Source organism: Colletotrichum destructivum, chromosome 8, assembly GCF_034447905.1.
Source record: "Colletotrichum destructivum chromosome 8, complete sequence".
Taxonomy (NCBI): domain Eukaryota; kingdom Fungi; phylum Ascomycota; class Sordariomycetes; order Glomerellales; family Glomerellaceae; genus Colletotrichum; species Colletotrichum destructivum.
Genome location: NC_085903.1, coordinates 514471 through 526546, shown reverse-complemented (window position 1 = coordinate 526546; position 12076 = coordinate 514471). Strand labels below are relative to the sequence as shown.

At 58.5% G+C, this 12076-nt stretch overlaps 3 protein-coding genes across 3 annotated transcripts; 2 read left to right on the top strand and 1 right to left on the bottom strand.

Annotated features, from left to right (window-relative positions):
* The first annotated feature begins 196 nt into the window (after positions 1–196).
* On the top strand, positions 197–5515 carry CDEST_12013 (Putative Mg2+ transporter protein, CorA-like/Zinc transport protein ZntB). The gene is made up of 8 exons (XM_062928169.1): positions 197–422; positions 593–3334; positions 3499–3737; positions 3862–4206; positions 4347–4457; positions 4530–4551; positions 4626–4694; positions 4763–5515. Exons 1-8 carry the CDS (start codon positions 401–403, stop codon positions 5113–5115), a joined length of 3903 nt encoding a protein of 1300 aa, XP_062784220.1. The 5' UTR covers positions 197–400; the 3' UTR covers positions 5116–5515.
* A 40-nt stretch (positions 5516–5555) lies between these two features.
* Positions 5556–7378, bottom strand: CDEST_12012 (Putative RAM signaling pathway, SOG2, leucine-rich repeat domain superfamily; the record flags this gene model as incomplete). The annotated part of the gene is made up of 2 exons (XM_062928168.1): positions 7125–7378; positions 5556–6891 (listed from the first exon to the last, which is right to left on the bottom strand). The coding sequence occupies exons 1-2, from the start codon at positions 7364–7366 to the stop codon at positions 5556–5558; spliced, it is 1578 nt and encodes a 525-aa protein (XP_062784219.1). The 5' UTR covers positions 7367–7378.
* A 961-nt stretch (positions 7379–8339) lies between these two features.
* On the top strand, positions 8340–11539 carry CDEST_12011 (Putative zn(2)Cys(6) fungal-type DNA-binding domain-containing protein; the record flags this gene model as incomplete). The annotated part of the gene is made up of 5 exons (XM_062928167.1): positions 8340–8764; positions 9038–9109; positions 9300–10085; positions 10144–10430; positions 10503–11539. The coding sequence occupies exons 1-5, from the start codon at positions 8604–8606 to the stop codon at positions 11537–11539; spliced, it is 2343 nt and encodes a 780-aa protein (XP_062784218.1). The 5' UTR covers positions 8340–8603.
* Positions 11540–12076: the final 537 nt, after the last annotated feature.

Sequence of the window (12076 nt, the reverse complement as noted above, 5' to 3'; positions counted from 1 at the left end):
GATGTCTTGGTGACTGCGCCGGGTGACTTTTCCCGGCCGCGCAAAGGTTGTCAATGGAACGTTATGCCTCATGAGGAGGTCGAGGGGCTAACTAGGCTTTTCGGGCAATCCAAGACATGTCATGCCGTGAGGGTTCGGGCGATGGTCGCTCGTGTAAGTGTCAGCGGTTCAAGTTCACGATGGGCCGCCGGCGTCACCAGAGATTGGGAGTGAAGAGAGGGGCATGAATCGATTATTTCGCGTTGGCTCATCTCCCATATTAGAAGAACGCCACTTTCGGTGGAAGGATTCAGCTCGACTATTGTTGTCGTTTTGCGTTTTGTCTCTTCAATGCCATTGTTGTTAATGATATTGCCAGTGCGGGTTTGAATACCGCAATTTCTCTTGGAACTGAATCAGAATGGACTCACCCATGAAAGAAGGTGAGAGTCGTCTCAATCACTCACTTACACTCACTCATTCTCGCTTGCACTCTGACAATGTCTTGCACCCTGACTCTCACCTACAGTCTTACTCTCACTCTCACTCCCACTCTCTTATTCTTATACTCACTCTTACACCCGCATCATGATCTTCGACTAACACGTTGCAGCATACGTCCAGCTCATCGAGGTCATCGCGACAGACACGTCGGATCCAACCGCGACAGAGGCCCACGTCCGCCAGCTCATCACCTCCCTCCCCTCGGTCCTCCGCTCCCGCGACGAGGATGAGCGCACAGCATTACACCACGCAGCGCGCCTCGGCCGTGACGCCATCGTCAACGCCATACTCGAGACGAACCCCAAGTGCGACATCGACGTCCAGGATGCCGACAAGTGCACGCCGCTCCACCTCGCCGCGCGCAACGGCCACGCGAACGTGGTCGGCACGCTCCTCCGCCGTGGTGCCAACGTCAGGGCCGAGGAGAGCTTCCGTGAGACACCGCTGCACGAGGCGAGCCGAAACGGGCACGCGGGCATCGTGGGCGTGCTGATTGAGAATGGAGCCGTCGTCGACGCGCCGAACCAGGACTTGGGGACGAGCCTGCACATCGCGAGCCGCCGGGGCTGCGAGGACGCCATCCGCGTGCTACTCGACGCCGGCGCGAACCCGGCGACCAAGGACGCCGTCGGGGACACACCGCTGCACGACGCCGCGCGGGGCGGGCACGCGGGCGTCGTGGCCATGCTTCTCGCGACAGGGCTGGTGTCCATCGAGGCGCAGAACACCAACGACTTCACGCCGCTGAGCGTCGCGGCGCGCCACGGACGCGAAGCCATCGTGAGGATGCTGGTCGAGCAGGGCGCCGACGTCGATACCATGAGCAATGAATACTGCACCCCCTTGCACCAGGCAGCTTCCGAGGGCCACGACGGCGTCGTGCGGATCCTCATCGCCGCCGGCGCCGACGTGGACCTGCAGGACAAGGACGACCAGACGCCGCTGCACGCGGGGGTCATGTTCGAGCACGAGGCCGTCGTGGCGTCGCTGCTGGCGGCCGACGCCGACGTCGACGTGCGCGACACGGAGGACTGCACGCCGCTACACCACGCCGTCAAGAACGAGAACAAGGCCATGGTGCGCGACCTGCTCGAGGCAGGCGCCGACCCGACCGTCATCTCGTCGACGGGCGAGACGCCACAGAGCCTCGCAAGGCTGCTGAGCCGCGGGGGCTCTATCGCCGACCTGTTCAACTCGCCGCAGGTCGTGCCGAAGCAGGGCGTCGCGGCGTGGAACCAACGGCCCAAGCGGGCGCGGCCGCCGTCGAAGCCCAACCAGGAGGCCGAGGTCGAGGCGTGCCGCTACTTCCAGGGCCTGTTCTGGTCCCCGACGAGCGAGTGCAGCTTCGAGAGCATGAGCGTGTGGGACATGTTGTACGACCCCGACACGGAGGACAAGCTCAGCCCGCGGCCGCCACCCGCGGCCGAGAGCCCGGTCAAGAGTCCCGTGGGGAGCCCAACGAGGAGCCGAACGAGGAGCCCCGTGCGGTCGAGGGCGCATTCGAGAGCCGTCAGCCCGACGAGGAGCCCGGGGATGTCGCCAGCCCGCACCCCCACCGCGTACTCGCCGCCTCAGTCGCCCCTACTCCAGCCGCCGTCAGGGGATGGAGGGGGCGGCAGTCCGTCGGCAGCTCCGGCGGGGCTGAACATGAAGGAGATGCGGAAGCATGTCAGCCAGAAGAGACGCAAGATCTCGTACGCGTCGCGGATTAGGGACGAGAAACCGGTTAAGAGGTGGTTTCACCTCCCCGCGAACAATGTGGCGTGGGTGATGGACCTCGTTCAAAGGATCTGCGCAATGGACCACCGGACGGACGCCGAGTGTGACCGGATCGTTGCGTTTATCGAGGAGACGTACCATGAGATCCGGATCAACGCGCCGTATCGGAAGCCGCATTTCAAGATGGAGGCGGCGGCTGCTGCGGACGCCGGTAGCGGAGGTGCGCCGGATATGGGGCCCAGTCCGGGACCCATACCCGGAGGAGGGGTCTCGGGCACACCGCCGGCGGTTCTGTCTCCGACGCCCGCGCCGCCTAAGTCACAGATGTTCTCCATTGTCCTGCCCGTCATCGACGTCGATATTGACGATGGCACGAAGAGGAGCCTGCAAGACGTGCAGATCGGAGACGAGGCGCGCGTGTCTCCCTCTAGGCCGACGATCGGGACCGGAGGCGGCGGCGGCGGTGGAGGAGGGAACACCGACGGCAGGAGGGGGGCGGCACGGCCGGCCGCGCCGGCTGCGGCGAACAAGCCCAGACACCCACTCGGCGCGATGCCGACGAACCTGCAGCACCATCTTTTCCCGCACCTGGCGCACTTTGACGCGATGGCGAAGCTGCGCACGAGCTTCACCAAGTCGGAGCTGCACGTGCCGCGGTCGCTAGACCAGTCGTACCACGAGTCCCTCAGCGCCGCGGACCTGGCTCTACGCAGCGAGAGCCAAGTCCTCTTTCGCTACTTGAGCCGCGTGGAGGCGCGTCTCACGGTGGCGGCAGCGGCGGCCACGACGAGGTCCGATGCAGACGCGGCGGAGACGGAGGACGGGGGCGCGAGCCGGAGCCGGGCGATGACGATGACGACGACGACACAGCAGCCGCATCAGCAGCATCAGCAGCAGAAATGGCAGCAGAACCCGTTCGACAGGCACGTGCAGCGGACGCTGTCGCGGCAGAGCAGCTCGAAGCAGAAGAAGACGGACGGGACCAAGGCGGAGCTGGGGAGGATGGCGGGGCGGCAGGATCAGGCGAGCAGCGTGCAGGCCAAGGTGTCGCGCGAGAGGAGGCGGATGGACCGGGAGCGGCGGAAGCAGATCTTGGTCGTCGCGCAGCTTTGGGTGTGGAAGATTGACGAGAGTGAGTCTGGTCCTTTGGGGCTCTTCATTCTTGTTTCTTGTTGTTTCCCCAACCCCTTATTCTTGGTTATCAAAGGGGGCAAAAAAGGGAACTCGATGAAGGATTGGGAGGGGAGTCGATGGACGGGAGAAAGAAGACTCGGCTGACAACAACATTCGACGCAGACACGGTCATCAGCGCGTTCCCCGACCGATGGGACGACAAGAACGCCAAGACGCTGCTTAACGGCATCAAGCACCGCGTGTTGGGGATGCGAGACATACGGTCCGAGACGACGGACATGATGCGCATCGTCGAGGCCGTCCTTGAGAGCGCCGTCGGTCACAGCGAGGAAGAGTTCCACTTCCAGTTCGAGGGGCCGCGGAGCTACTGCAACGTCTTTGCGGCGTCCATCGCTCATGTTGTAAGTAGACTCTCCCCCTCTCACCCTTCGAGCGAGTGTTCGATATCAGGGGACAGACCAGACACACCGAAGAAGACTATCGGATTCCTGGTGAAGCCAAGCGCTGACTTCGCTCATGCTACAGTCCAACGAGGTGATGAAGCGGTACGCCAACTTCAAGGCCTCCATCAGCAAGATGGGCACGTCCAAGACGGTGCTGGACGACCTGCGGGCCGAGATCGAGCTGCTGCAGGAGATTGACGACGTGCGCGAGGAGATCAACATGATCAAGCGGGTGCTCCGGTCGCAGGAGCGCGTGTTCGACGGGTTCCGCGAGGCCGAGGTGGGCCGCCGGCTCACGACCGGGGCGGCGACGGCGGCGATGGCGGTGGCTATGACGGAGAGGCAGGGCGCCGTCAAGGCGTATAAGCACCCGACACTGGATTTCTTCAAGAGGTTGGAGGAGGACGCGAACCGCGTGCGGGACTCGGTTGGTTCTTCTCCCTGGTTCCCCCCCCTTTTCACAATCTTGTCGTCTCCAAAAGCTCGATGGCACATCATGTGATCGTCAAGGCAGAGTGTTGTTTCATACGTGGGAGACATGGAAAATTGCTAACGGGGATGATCTAGATCACGACCTTGTTGGACTTGAGGCAGCGAGAGGCCAATATCGAGGAAGCGCTCTCGGCGAGCGAGCAGTCCAAGATCCTCTTCATTTTTACGGGGGCCACCGTCGTCTTTGTAAGTGCTTCCAGGCTCCTCCTCCCCCTCCTTTGTGTTTCCTGCGGAGCTTTACTGACGTTACATCCCTAGGCGCCGCTGTCTTGGGCTACTGGTAAGTGCCCTTGAACTGTATGGGAGAGAAGGGTTGCTGTGGTCAACTTCGGTGTCACTAACACAGCCCTCCAGGAATCTTCCAGATCGACGTCGTCGGCCTGGCCCAGCCAGCCACGGCCGGGACGCTGCTCCTTGCATGCTGTAAGTTTCTCCTGTCTCCATACCCTCCTCCCCTCGTCCCTAAGCTGACCCTGACACGCGCGAACAAGTCCTCAGCCTGGTGGCGACGCTGCTTCTCATCGCGCTCTCGCTGCAGATATACGAGTTCATCACGCAGGGGAAGGCCACGCAGCTCTACCGGCGCGTCTTGGGCTTCTTCGCCGTGAGGAAGAGGGCGAGGCTGTCGGCCCGGGAGCGAGGCCAGTCGTCGCCGCCGCCGTCGCTCGGGGCGTCGACGCAGCTGAGCCTGCTGAGGCGGTCATCCGTGTCGCAGCCCGTAGCGAGCACGGCGGCCGATGAGAGGAAGGGCGGCGGCGTCAGGAAGAGGTTTGCCGCGCTGGGAGTGCGTGGAAGGAGGAAGGGCGGGGACGAGGAGAAGGCGGTTTCCGGAAAGCGGCAGTGAGATGGAGGGGGGACTATTGAACAAGCTGGGCTTGGGTAGAGTCTTTAGACCGATGTTGTTTGGAGAGCCGAGTGTCATCATGCGGGTATAATGTCAAGGGTCTGTCATTAGCCTTGCTGGTGGTGGTGGTGTTCGGATGTGTTCACACGTAGGCCTGGACAGTCTTGATGTTGAACCAACGGTTCCAGAAGCTATTCCACCATTATAGCCTCTCATAAGACTGGTTGGGAGATGCCATCTCCGTCGTTCCCCGAGGAACCATACAGAGGGACTGTTGCGCCTCCCGCTTCTACCTCCAGCTGGAACTATCCGATCGCAAACAGCATCATCAAGCAGGTTCAAATTTAAAACTAGACTTAAGGTATCCTTAGTTTGACACTTGGCAAGTCACATGTTTCTTGCACTACAAATCACTACTGTGATTTCAATCGTTGATCGACTCACGCTTCCTGTTCGAGAGGCTGCTTGCTCGCGGATCTTTCCGTCCAGAGGCGAAGCAGATGCGCACACTTTTTCATGGTCGTCTGTATGATGCGGAGACAGCGTTTGACGTCAGCCGAGAGACGCAGTGCGTCTCTCAGCGTTATCAGGTGCCCGCCAAGTTGGGTCCAGCTGCTTATCAACTGAGAAGCAGAGTCGACGAGCAGTGGCTGGTCTCTTGTCGCCAGATCTCTGGTAGAGAGGGAGTTCAGGCAGGTTCTTAAAAGTACAGCCTTCTGCCGGTTACTCGAGCAGGTGGTAAGTAGAGTTTCCCACAGTCTCACTGGCCGAGGTCCGGGCTTGCGTGCCGTGTCCTTGCTCCAACTGGCCAAGATCTGGTCGCTCAGCAGAGGTATGGTTGCCAGGACAAGACCACATGCTTCTTGTAGAGAGTGTGACAGTGCGTTGAATGATACGTCCCCGTCGGAAGGGGCCGAAGCTTTCGCCTTGAGAGATTCTGGGTCCCGTGTCAGAATGGCCGTCGGCAGACCGTCGTCCAGGGGAAGTGATGAGGCCCTCATGCCACCTGTAGCTACTTGACGAGACGCCAGTCTTCTAGTGACAAGGCCGTTTGTTGATGAAGTGCTCTCAGGGGTTTTCGGTTCAACAAAGCTCCTCGCGATCACCACAAGCCGTAGTTCCATGCACGTTCGGTGCATGAGACCCAGCAGCCCCCGGACTTTGTGGGCTCCCACCTTGTCGACAATTAGATCGGTGTTGTTCAGGATTTCCGAGCATATTCGCGAGCAGGCTTCCAAGAGTGTCTTGCAAGCTCTTGGAAGACCAAGCCTAGCATCTTCCGAGTCCTCTTCCACTGCAAATTGAACGAACAGTTGTACTTCCCGTAAGCATATGCCAGTGCGTTCGACAATTCTTTCCAGGGGTGATTTAATGGTGAGTGTCTGTCGAGTTGAGCTTCCGAGGGTCAAAAGAACTTTATGCAAATCGGGCAAACACCTGGCAATGGTGTTTGCCGCATCGACCAGACTGGTTTCCCCTGTGGAGTTTGTGCGTTGAATGTGTTCGTGCTGTCTGAGGAATCGTTTGATCTGCTCGGCCACGAAGGTATCTGTCGCATCTTTCTCATCCAGGGATCGAAGTATCTCTGGCGGGGGAAACTCGAGAGGATTCCTGTCAATCTTTAGGCTTCTTAATGAGTTCATACTGCCGATGCCGAACGGCAGTTTTGTGACGAGGTTGTGCGGAATGGAGAGCACTTTGAGCGATGAAAGATGAGCAATCTGTTCAGGGACAACTCTCAGTTTATTGTACCCGAGATCTAATGTCTCTAGCGATCTGAGGTTGCATATCTGTGTGCGAGTTAGGGACTGATGATGGGAGGTCTTGCTTGGAAGAACAGTACAGGCAACGGGAACACGTCTATGTTGTTGTTCCTAGCAATCAGGTGTCGAAGGTTTGCGCACTCGCATAGTCGAACCGGGAGAGAAGTCAGTAGATTGTGAGAAACCATCAGCCTAAAGTGATAAGAGCTTAGTTATGATTTTATCGGAGATTCCTATGCTGCCCACCGTTCTAGGTCGCCGTTGGTCAATTCGATGACGGTGTCAGGGATAGTCTGCATCCCTTGGAAACTGAGGTCGATGGCGAGGGCGGGGGTTCTGCGAGTCTTTTTTCCGTTTGGCGCTGCACGCCGCCTGTCAAGATTTGCATTTCTAATGGCCTCGATGACGAGTTGAATGATGCGGCTTTGACTGCCTGCAATGCTCGAAGAAGCGTCCGGCGCGGCTGAAGGCACTCTTTGGATGGGCATTGTAAACTTTCCTTGATGTGCTGAAAATTGCTGCAGGGGATGAAGGCTGCTCAGCCAACTGTATGCCGTGGCCTGGGCATCTGAGTCGACGTTCTCGGATATGGCTGTTTTGCCGAAGCCCGACACCTACTCCATGTCTAGGCTCTAGCCGCGTGCAGGCTAGCCTCCCATTGGTGTCCTGATTACACGGGAGACGTTGAATGGAACCAAAGAACGGATTCCAACAGGTTATGGTGCGATATCTGAATATGTCACATCGCCTGGGTGGGTAAGGAAGCCAGCCTGCAATCTTTGGAAGAACGGGTATCATTACACAAGCGTACGTAACATTACGAGTATGAAACGAACCTTGCTAGTGCTTGTAGCCGAACATGCTGAAGAAGTCTTGAATCAACTAGGACGTCTTGTAAAACATCGTCTAGAAGCCTGGTTGAAAATCTTAATGATGGAGATGATGAGGGCGGAACTGGAGAGTTTGCCCGGGCGCTCGCGGACAAGATTTTGAGATGACATCGCCAAGGAAAAAACGCCCATTAATAAAAAGCAATTCGTTGATGCTCTGTTTCGTATTCATGAAGGCTGCTGCGGTCGGAGCATTCATCATCGTGAAGAGTCTGAGCCCCTTCGTTGCATCATCCAGCCTTTACAACACGTCCGGCGGCAACACTATCAACCCGTTTCAACCGTACATCGAACCCCCAGAATGGTAGATTCTCGACCACTAGGCCGGCCTTTACCGCCAAACCCCGATCCCTGGGGGGATCCTCACCCATGTGGCTTACGCTAGAGCAGGATTGCCGCGTACGTACCGTGTCTCGCGCCAAAGAGTTGGGGTTGGCCCCTCCAACATAGCCCTAGGTACGCGCAGGGGTCGGACTTTTACCAAGGGCTCGAAAACTCCGGCCTTGGACATCGGACGGACGACATGGCTTGGGGGAGATATCAGCCCTTTCCCGATGAGCTGGCGAGGACATTCTCTTCTCCTCCTTTCTTCCCGGCGGACTGCCCTCTTGTTGATAAACCTCCGAACCCTTCGATGCCTTCTTAGCCTATCGTTACGTCTGTTGGAAAGGAGGTGAAGCCATACGATACCGGAGACTGGTGGACACCCTCTCTTTGCCCCTGCCCCCGCCGAAGGTGGCCGCTCTGGTCATACAACCACCCCCGTCCATCGTCAGTTCACAGGCAGGGCCCGCTAGTGAACAATAAGAAGAAGAGAAGAAGAAGAAACAAAAGAATGTCTACGGTTTCGTCACCGTCCCCATCGACTGGGAGCCCACAGCCGGAACGGGCCCGTCTGCCGTCCATCGCGCGATGGGGCGCTGCTTGTGCGCAATGTGCGTCGGCCAAAGCCAAGTGCCTCCGGTCCAACGACACGCCGGGATCAAAGTGTGACAGGTACGTTGTGTCTCCTTTTCTTCTGTGCGATTATATAAGATCTTCTTGCGTCTCGTAGCTCCACGGTTGATCTCGTTCTGTCTTGGGCCGGTGTTTACTTGAGATGTCCGGACCCGTGACGGCGAGTGTCGTCGTCGGCTATTTGCTTGGATGACTCGTCGGCGCTGCTTCGACCAATAGAGCGACCCACAGAAGAAAGAATACAATACAATCTGCATCGTGCTTTACCACTTTTAGAAGTCGGCTGACCATGGAATGCGCTCGTGTCTATAGGTGTGAGCGTCTATTCAAGACCTGTACCGCACAAATACACAAGAAAAGGAAAAAGAGACATAGCAAGCCATCGTGAGTAGACTACGCTGTGCCCCTTGCAAGATCCTCTCGGTTGTTCTAGATCCACATGATGTTCCCCAAACATGTCATATGTCTTGCATATGGTGGCGTTGTCCAGAGAAGGATACCTACATGATCCAGACCACCCCCCACCCTCCCAAGCAGCATGTCGGTTACAAACCACTGAAACACCCTCACACAGGAAAACAACCCAGCTGGAAGATCGCTTGAACCGTCTCGTGAACTCCCTACGAGTATCTGGCAACACCTCCGCCCTCACAGCCGAGGCCTCCCAACCCGCCTCCTTTGCAAGACAGACACCTCTGGTCGCCGACTACTCCACCGCACTACCATCCGGCCACCCGGGGCCGGATTTCTACACGCAGACTCCGGAATCTCCATGTACTGTGTTGAACTTAGCCAGTGCCGGTCCAATCAACATCCCCGAGTCGTATAACTCGTTCGTCCCGCCTAAATGCATATGCAGACCTGAGCCCGGCGAGGCCCCGCCGCCTCCTGACACGGATGAGAACCTGCTGAAGATCTACCGTAGGGAGCTGGCGCCGCGGTTCCCGTTCGTGCTGGTACCCGATGGCGTCTCGGCCTCGACCCTCGGCGCGACGAGGCCCTTCCTCATGGCCGCCATCCGGATGGTGGCGTCGTACCGGAGCACGAGGTCGAGGCGGGGGCAAATGTACCGTCTGCTGAATCACGTCGCCGACTACATGATGCTGCGGTCCGAGAGGTCCTTCGACCTCCTGCTCGGCCTCGTGGTCATGATCGCGTGGTTCCACCACCACTGCCTCATCCACGCGCAGCTCAACCAGCTCGTGTCCCTGGCCGCCTGTCTTGTGGGCGAGCTGGGCCTGAAGAGCAGCCCGAGCCTGCCCGAGCGTACCAGACTCTTGGTGATGCGCCCATGGGAGCTAAGGGAGCGGACGAACGAGGAGCGGCGTGTCTTGCTGGCGGTGTGGTACCTCTCCTCTGCGTAAGTCGACGTCGCTTCCCGAACCTGTAACGAAGTAGCAACTACTGACACCAGCAAGGGTTTCCATGGAAGTACGCCAGATAGACCCAATGAGATACTCGGGGTATATGCAGCAGTGCATGCGGGAGCTCCAAGAGAGCGGGGAGCACGAGTCGGATATGCACCTTGTTTACATCGTCAAGATCCAACGGCTCTGCGAGAGGATATACGACTTGAGGTCCCAGGAAGACGCCGACGGGGAAGAGGATACCGTCTCTCGAGCGCCCGTATCGGCATATGTCTCCGGGTTTAGGGCCGAGCTCAACAAGCTCCAGACCGAAATGCCTCCCAGGCTACGACATAACCGCAAGTCTCATCTGCAAACCGTCGTCGTTGTCGTCTTTTCTTGGTCCCCCGCACTAACATCGTTGCGCACAGCCTTTCTCAAGATACGAATGGCCACCGCCCGACTCCGCATCCATGAGCCCCCCAACATCGATGCCGAGCTGCTCGCCTCCCTGTCAAAGTCCCTCGACTACTTTGGCGGCGGAGGGGGCCCGAGCAGGACGCTGGACGCCTTCTACCAGTCCAACGCCGCGTTGAAGGCGTGGTTCGACACCTGGCTCTCGATGCCCGAGGATAGCTTCTGCACTATGCCGATATCGACGACGTCGCACATGGTCTACGCCGTCATGATGCTGAGCCGGTGGGCGTGGCTCGCATCATCGTGGGGCGGCGGCGGCGGCGGCGGCGATAACAGCCTCTCGACGACGACGCCGACTTTGACGTCGGAGCCACTCGATCCGTCGGAGGGGAATCCCAACGTCACGCTGGCGGCGATAGAGGCGGCCATCAGCCCCAACACGCCAGCGGCGGCGTCGTCGTCGAGCAGTCCCCCGGCAGCGCAGAAGGCAGGGAGCTGCAACGGCGGCAATAGCGGCAGCTCGCCGTGGCAGACGACGCTGCCGGACAAGAAGCTGCCACATGCCCTCGTGGCGCTGAGGGCGCGGCTCGCGACGCAGCCGGGCCTGATTCTCGACGCCGGGGAGTACCTGGACCGGGTCGTGGCGCAGCTGGAGAGATTCGACGCGGCGTACCGGGCCATGTCGGTCGACGGGGGCAGGGAGTGCGGGAACATATGGAGCCTGGGGGCGACCAAGGTGAAGATTGCGCGGCTGAGGCACGAGAGGTGGTTCAGGATGGTGGCTGCGCAGGCGGAGGTCGGGGAGATGGAAGAGCAGGTCAGATGGGGAGGCCCGGGGGTAGGAGGCCCGGAGACGATGGTGGGCGAGGTCGAGTTGCAGGACAGCTTCCTCGCGTCGATGCAGATGCCCGAATGGGACGCGGGCATGGCATGGGACCAGTCGATGGCGTATCATGATCCGATGGCGGTGGACCAGCACCTTTGGACGGATATGATGGTACCGGGGGATCAGGATTGGGGGTTGAGTGGAATGGGCGGGAGGTATGTGTGAGCTGCTTGAGGACAAGAGAGAACCAGGGTGGAGGAGAGAGCTATGGACTTTCAACAAGGAGTCAGTGTATTGTAATCAATCAACTCGGGTCGTTTTTCCATAAAGAAGTTCCTCGAGCTGGGATGTTTGATGTTTCGTACTAACTCTAGGTAACACTGTTTGACGATTGCAGCATCTCGAACAATCCAAACTGGAACACAACTCGGATGAAAGATTAAAGAAAACCAAGAACAGATACAATCATCAACGCCTGCAAGCCGAGACTTTCACAAAAAGAGGTGATTGTCTTGGGAGCACAGCATGTGGATAGGGTGGTGGACTCAGGATACATAAAGCTCCAATAATTGCTAACCGATATCAATCGGCGTTGTGGCAGAGTGGTCTAATGCGCAAGACTAGAAATCTTGTTCCTTCGGGAGCGTCTGTTCGAATCAGGCCAACGTCGTTTTTTGACTTTTTGCATCAATGATAAGATACCTAAGTTTATTAGAGACTAGGGGGAGGGGGGGGAAAGACTGCCTGAGAGCCCAAGTCTTT

Coding starts and splice junctions, on each gene's coding strand:
- CDEST_12013 (XM_062928169.1), top strand. CDS start 401: ATGGACTCACCCATGAAAGAAG. Junction 423..592: donor GGACTCACCCATGAAAGAAG/GTGAGAGTCGTC, acceptor AACACGTTGCAG/CATACGTCCAGCTCATCGAG. Junction 4,207..4,346: donor CGAACCGCGTGCGGGACTCG/GTTGGTTCTTCT, acceptor GGGATGATCTAG/ATCACGACCTTGTTGGACTT.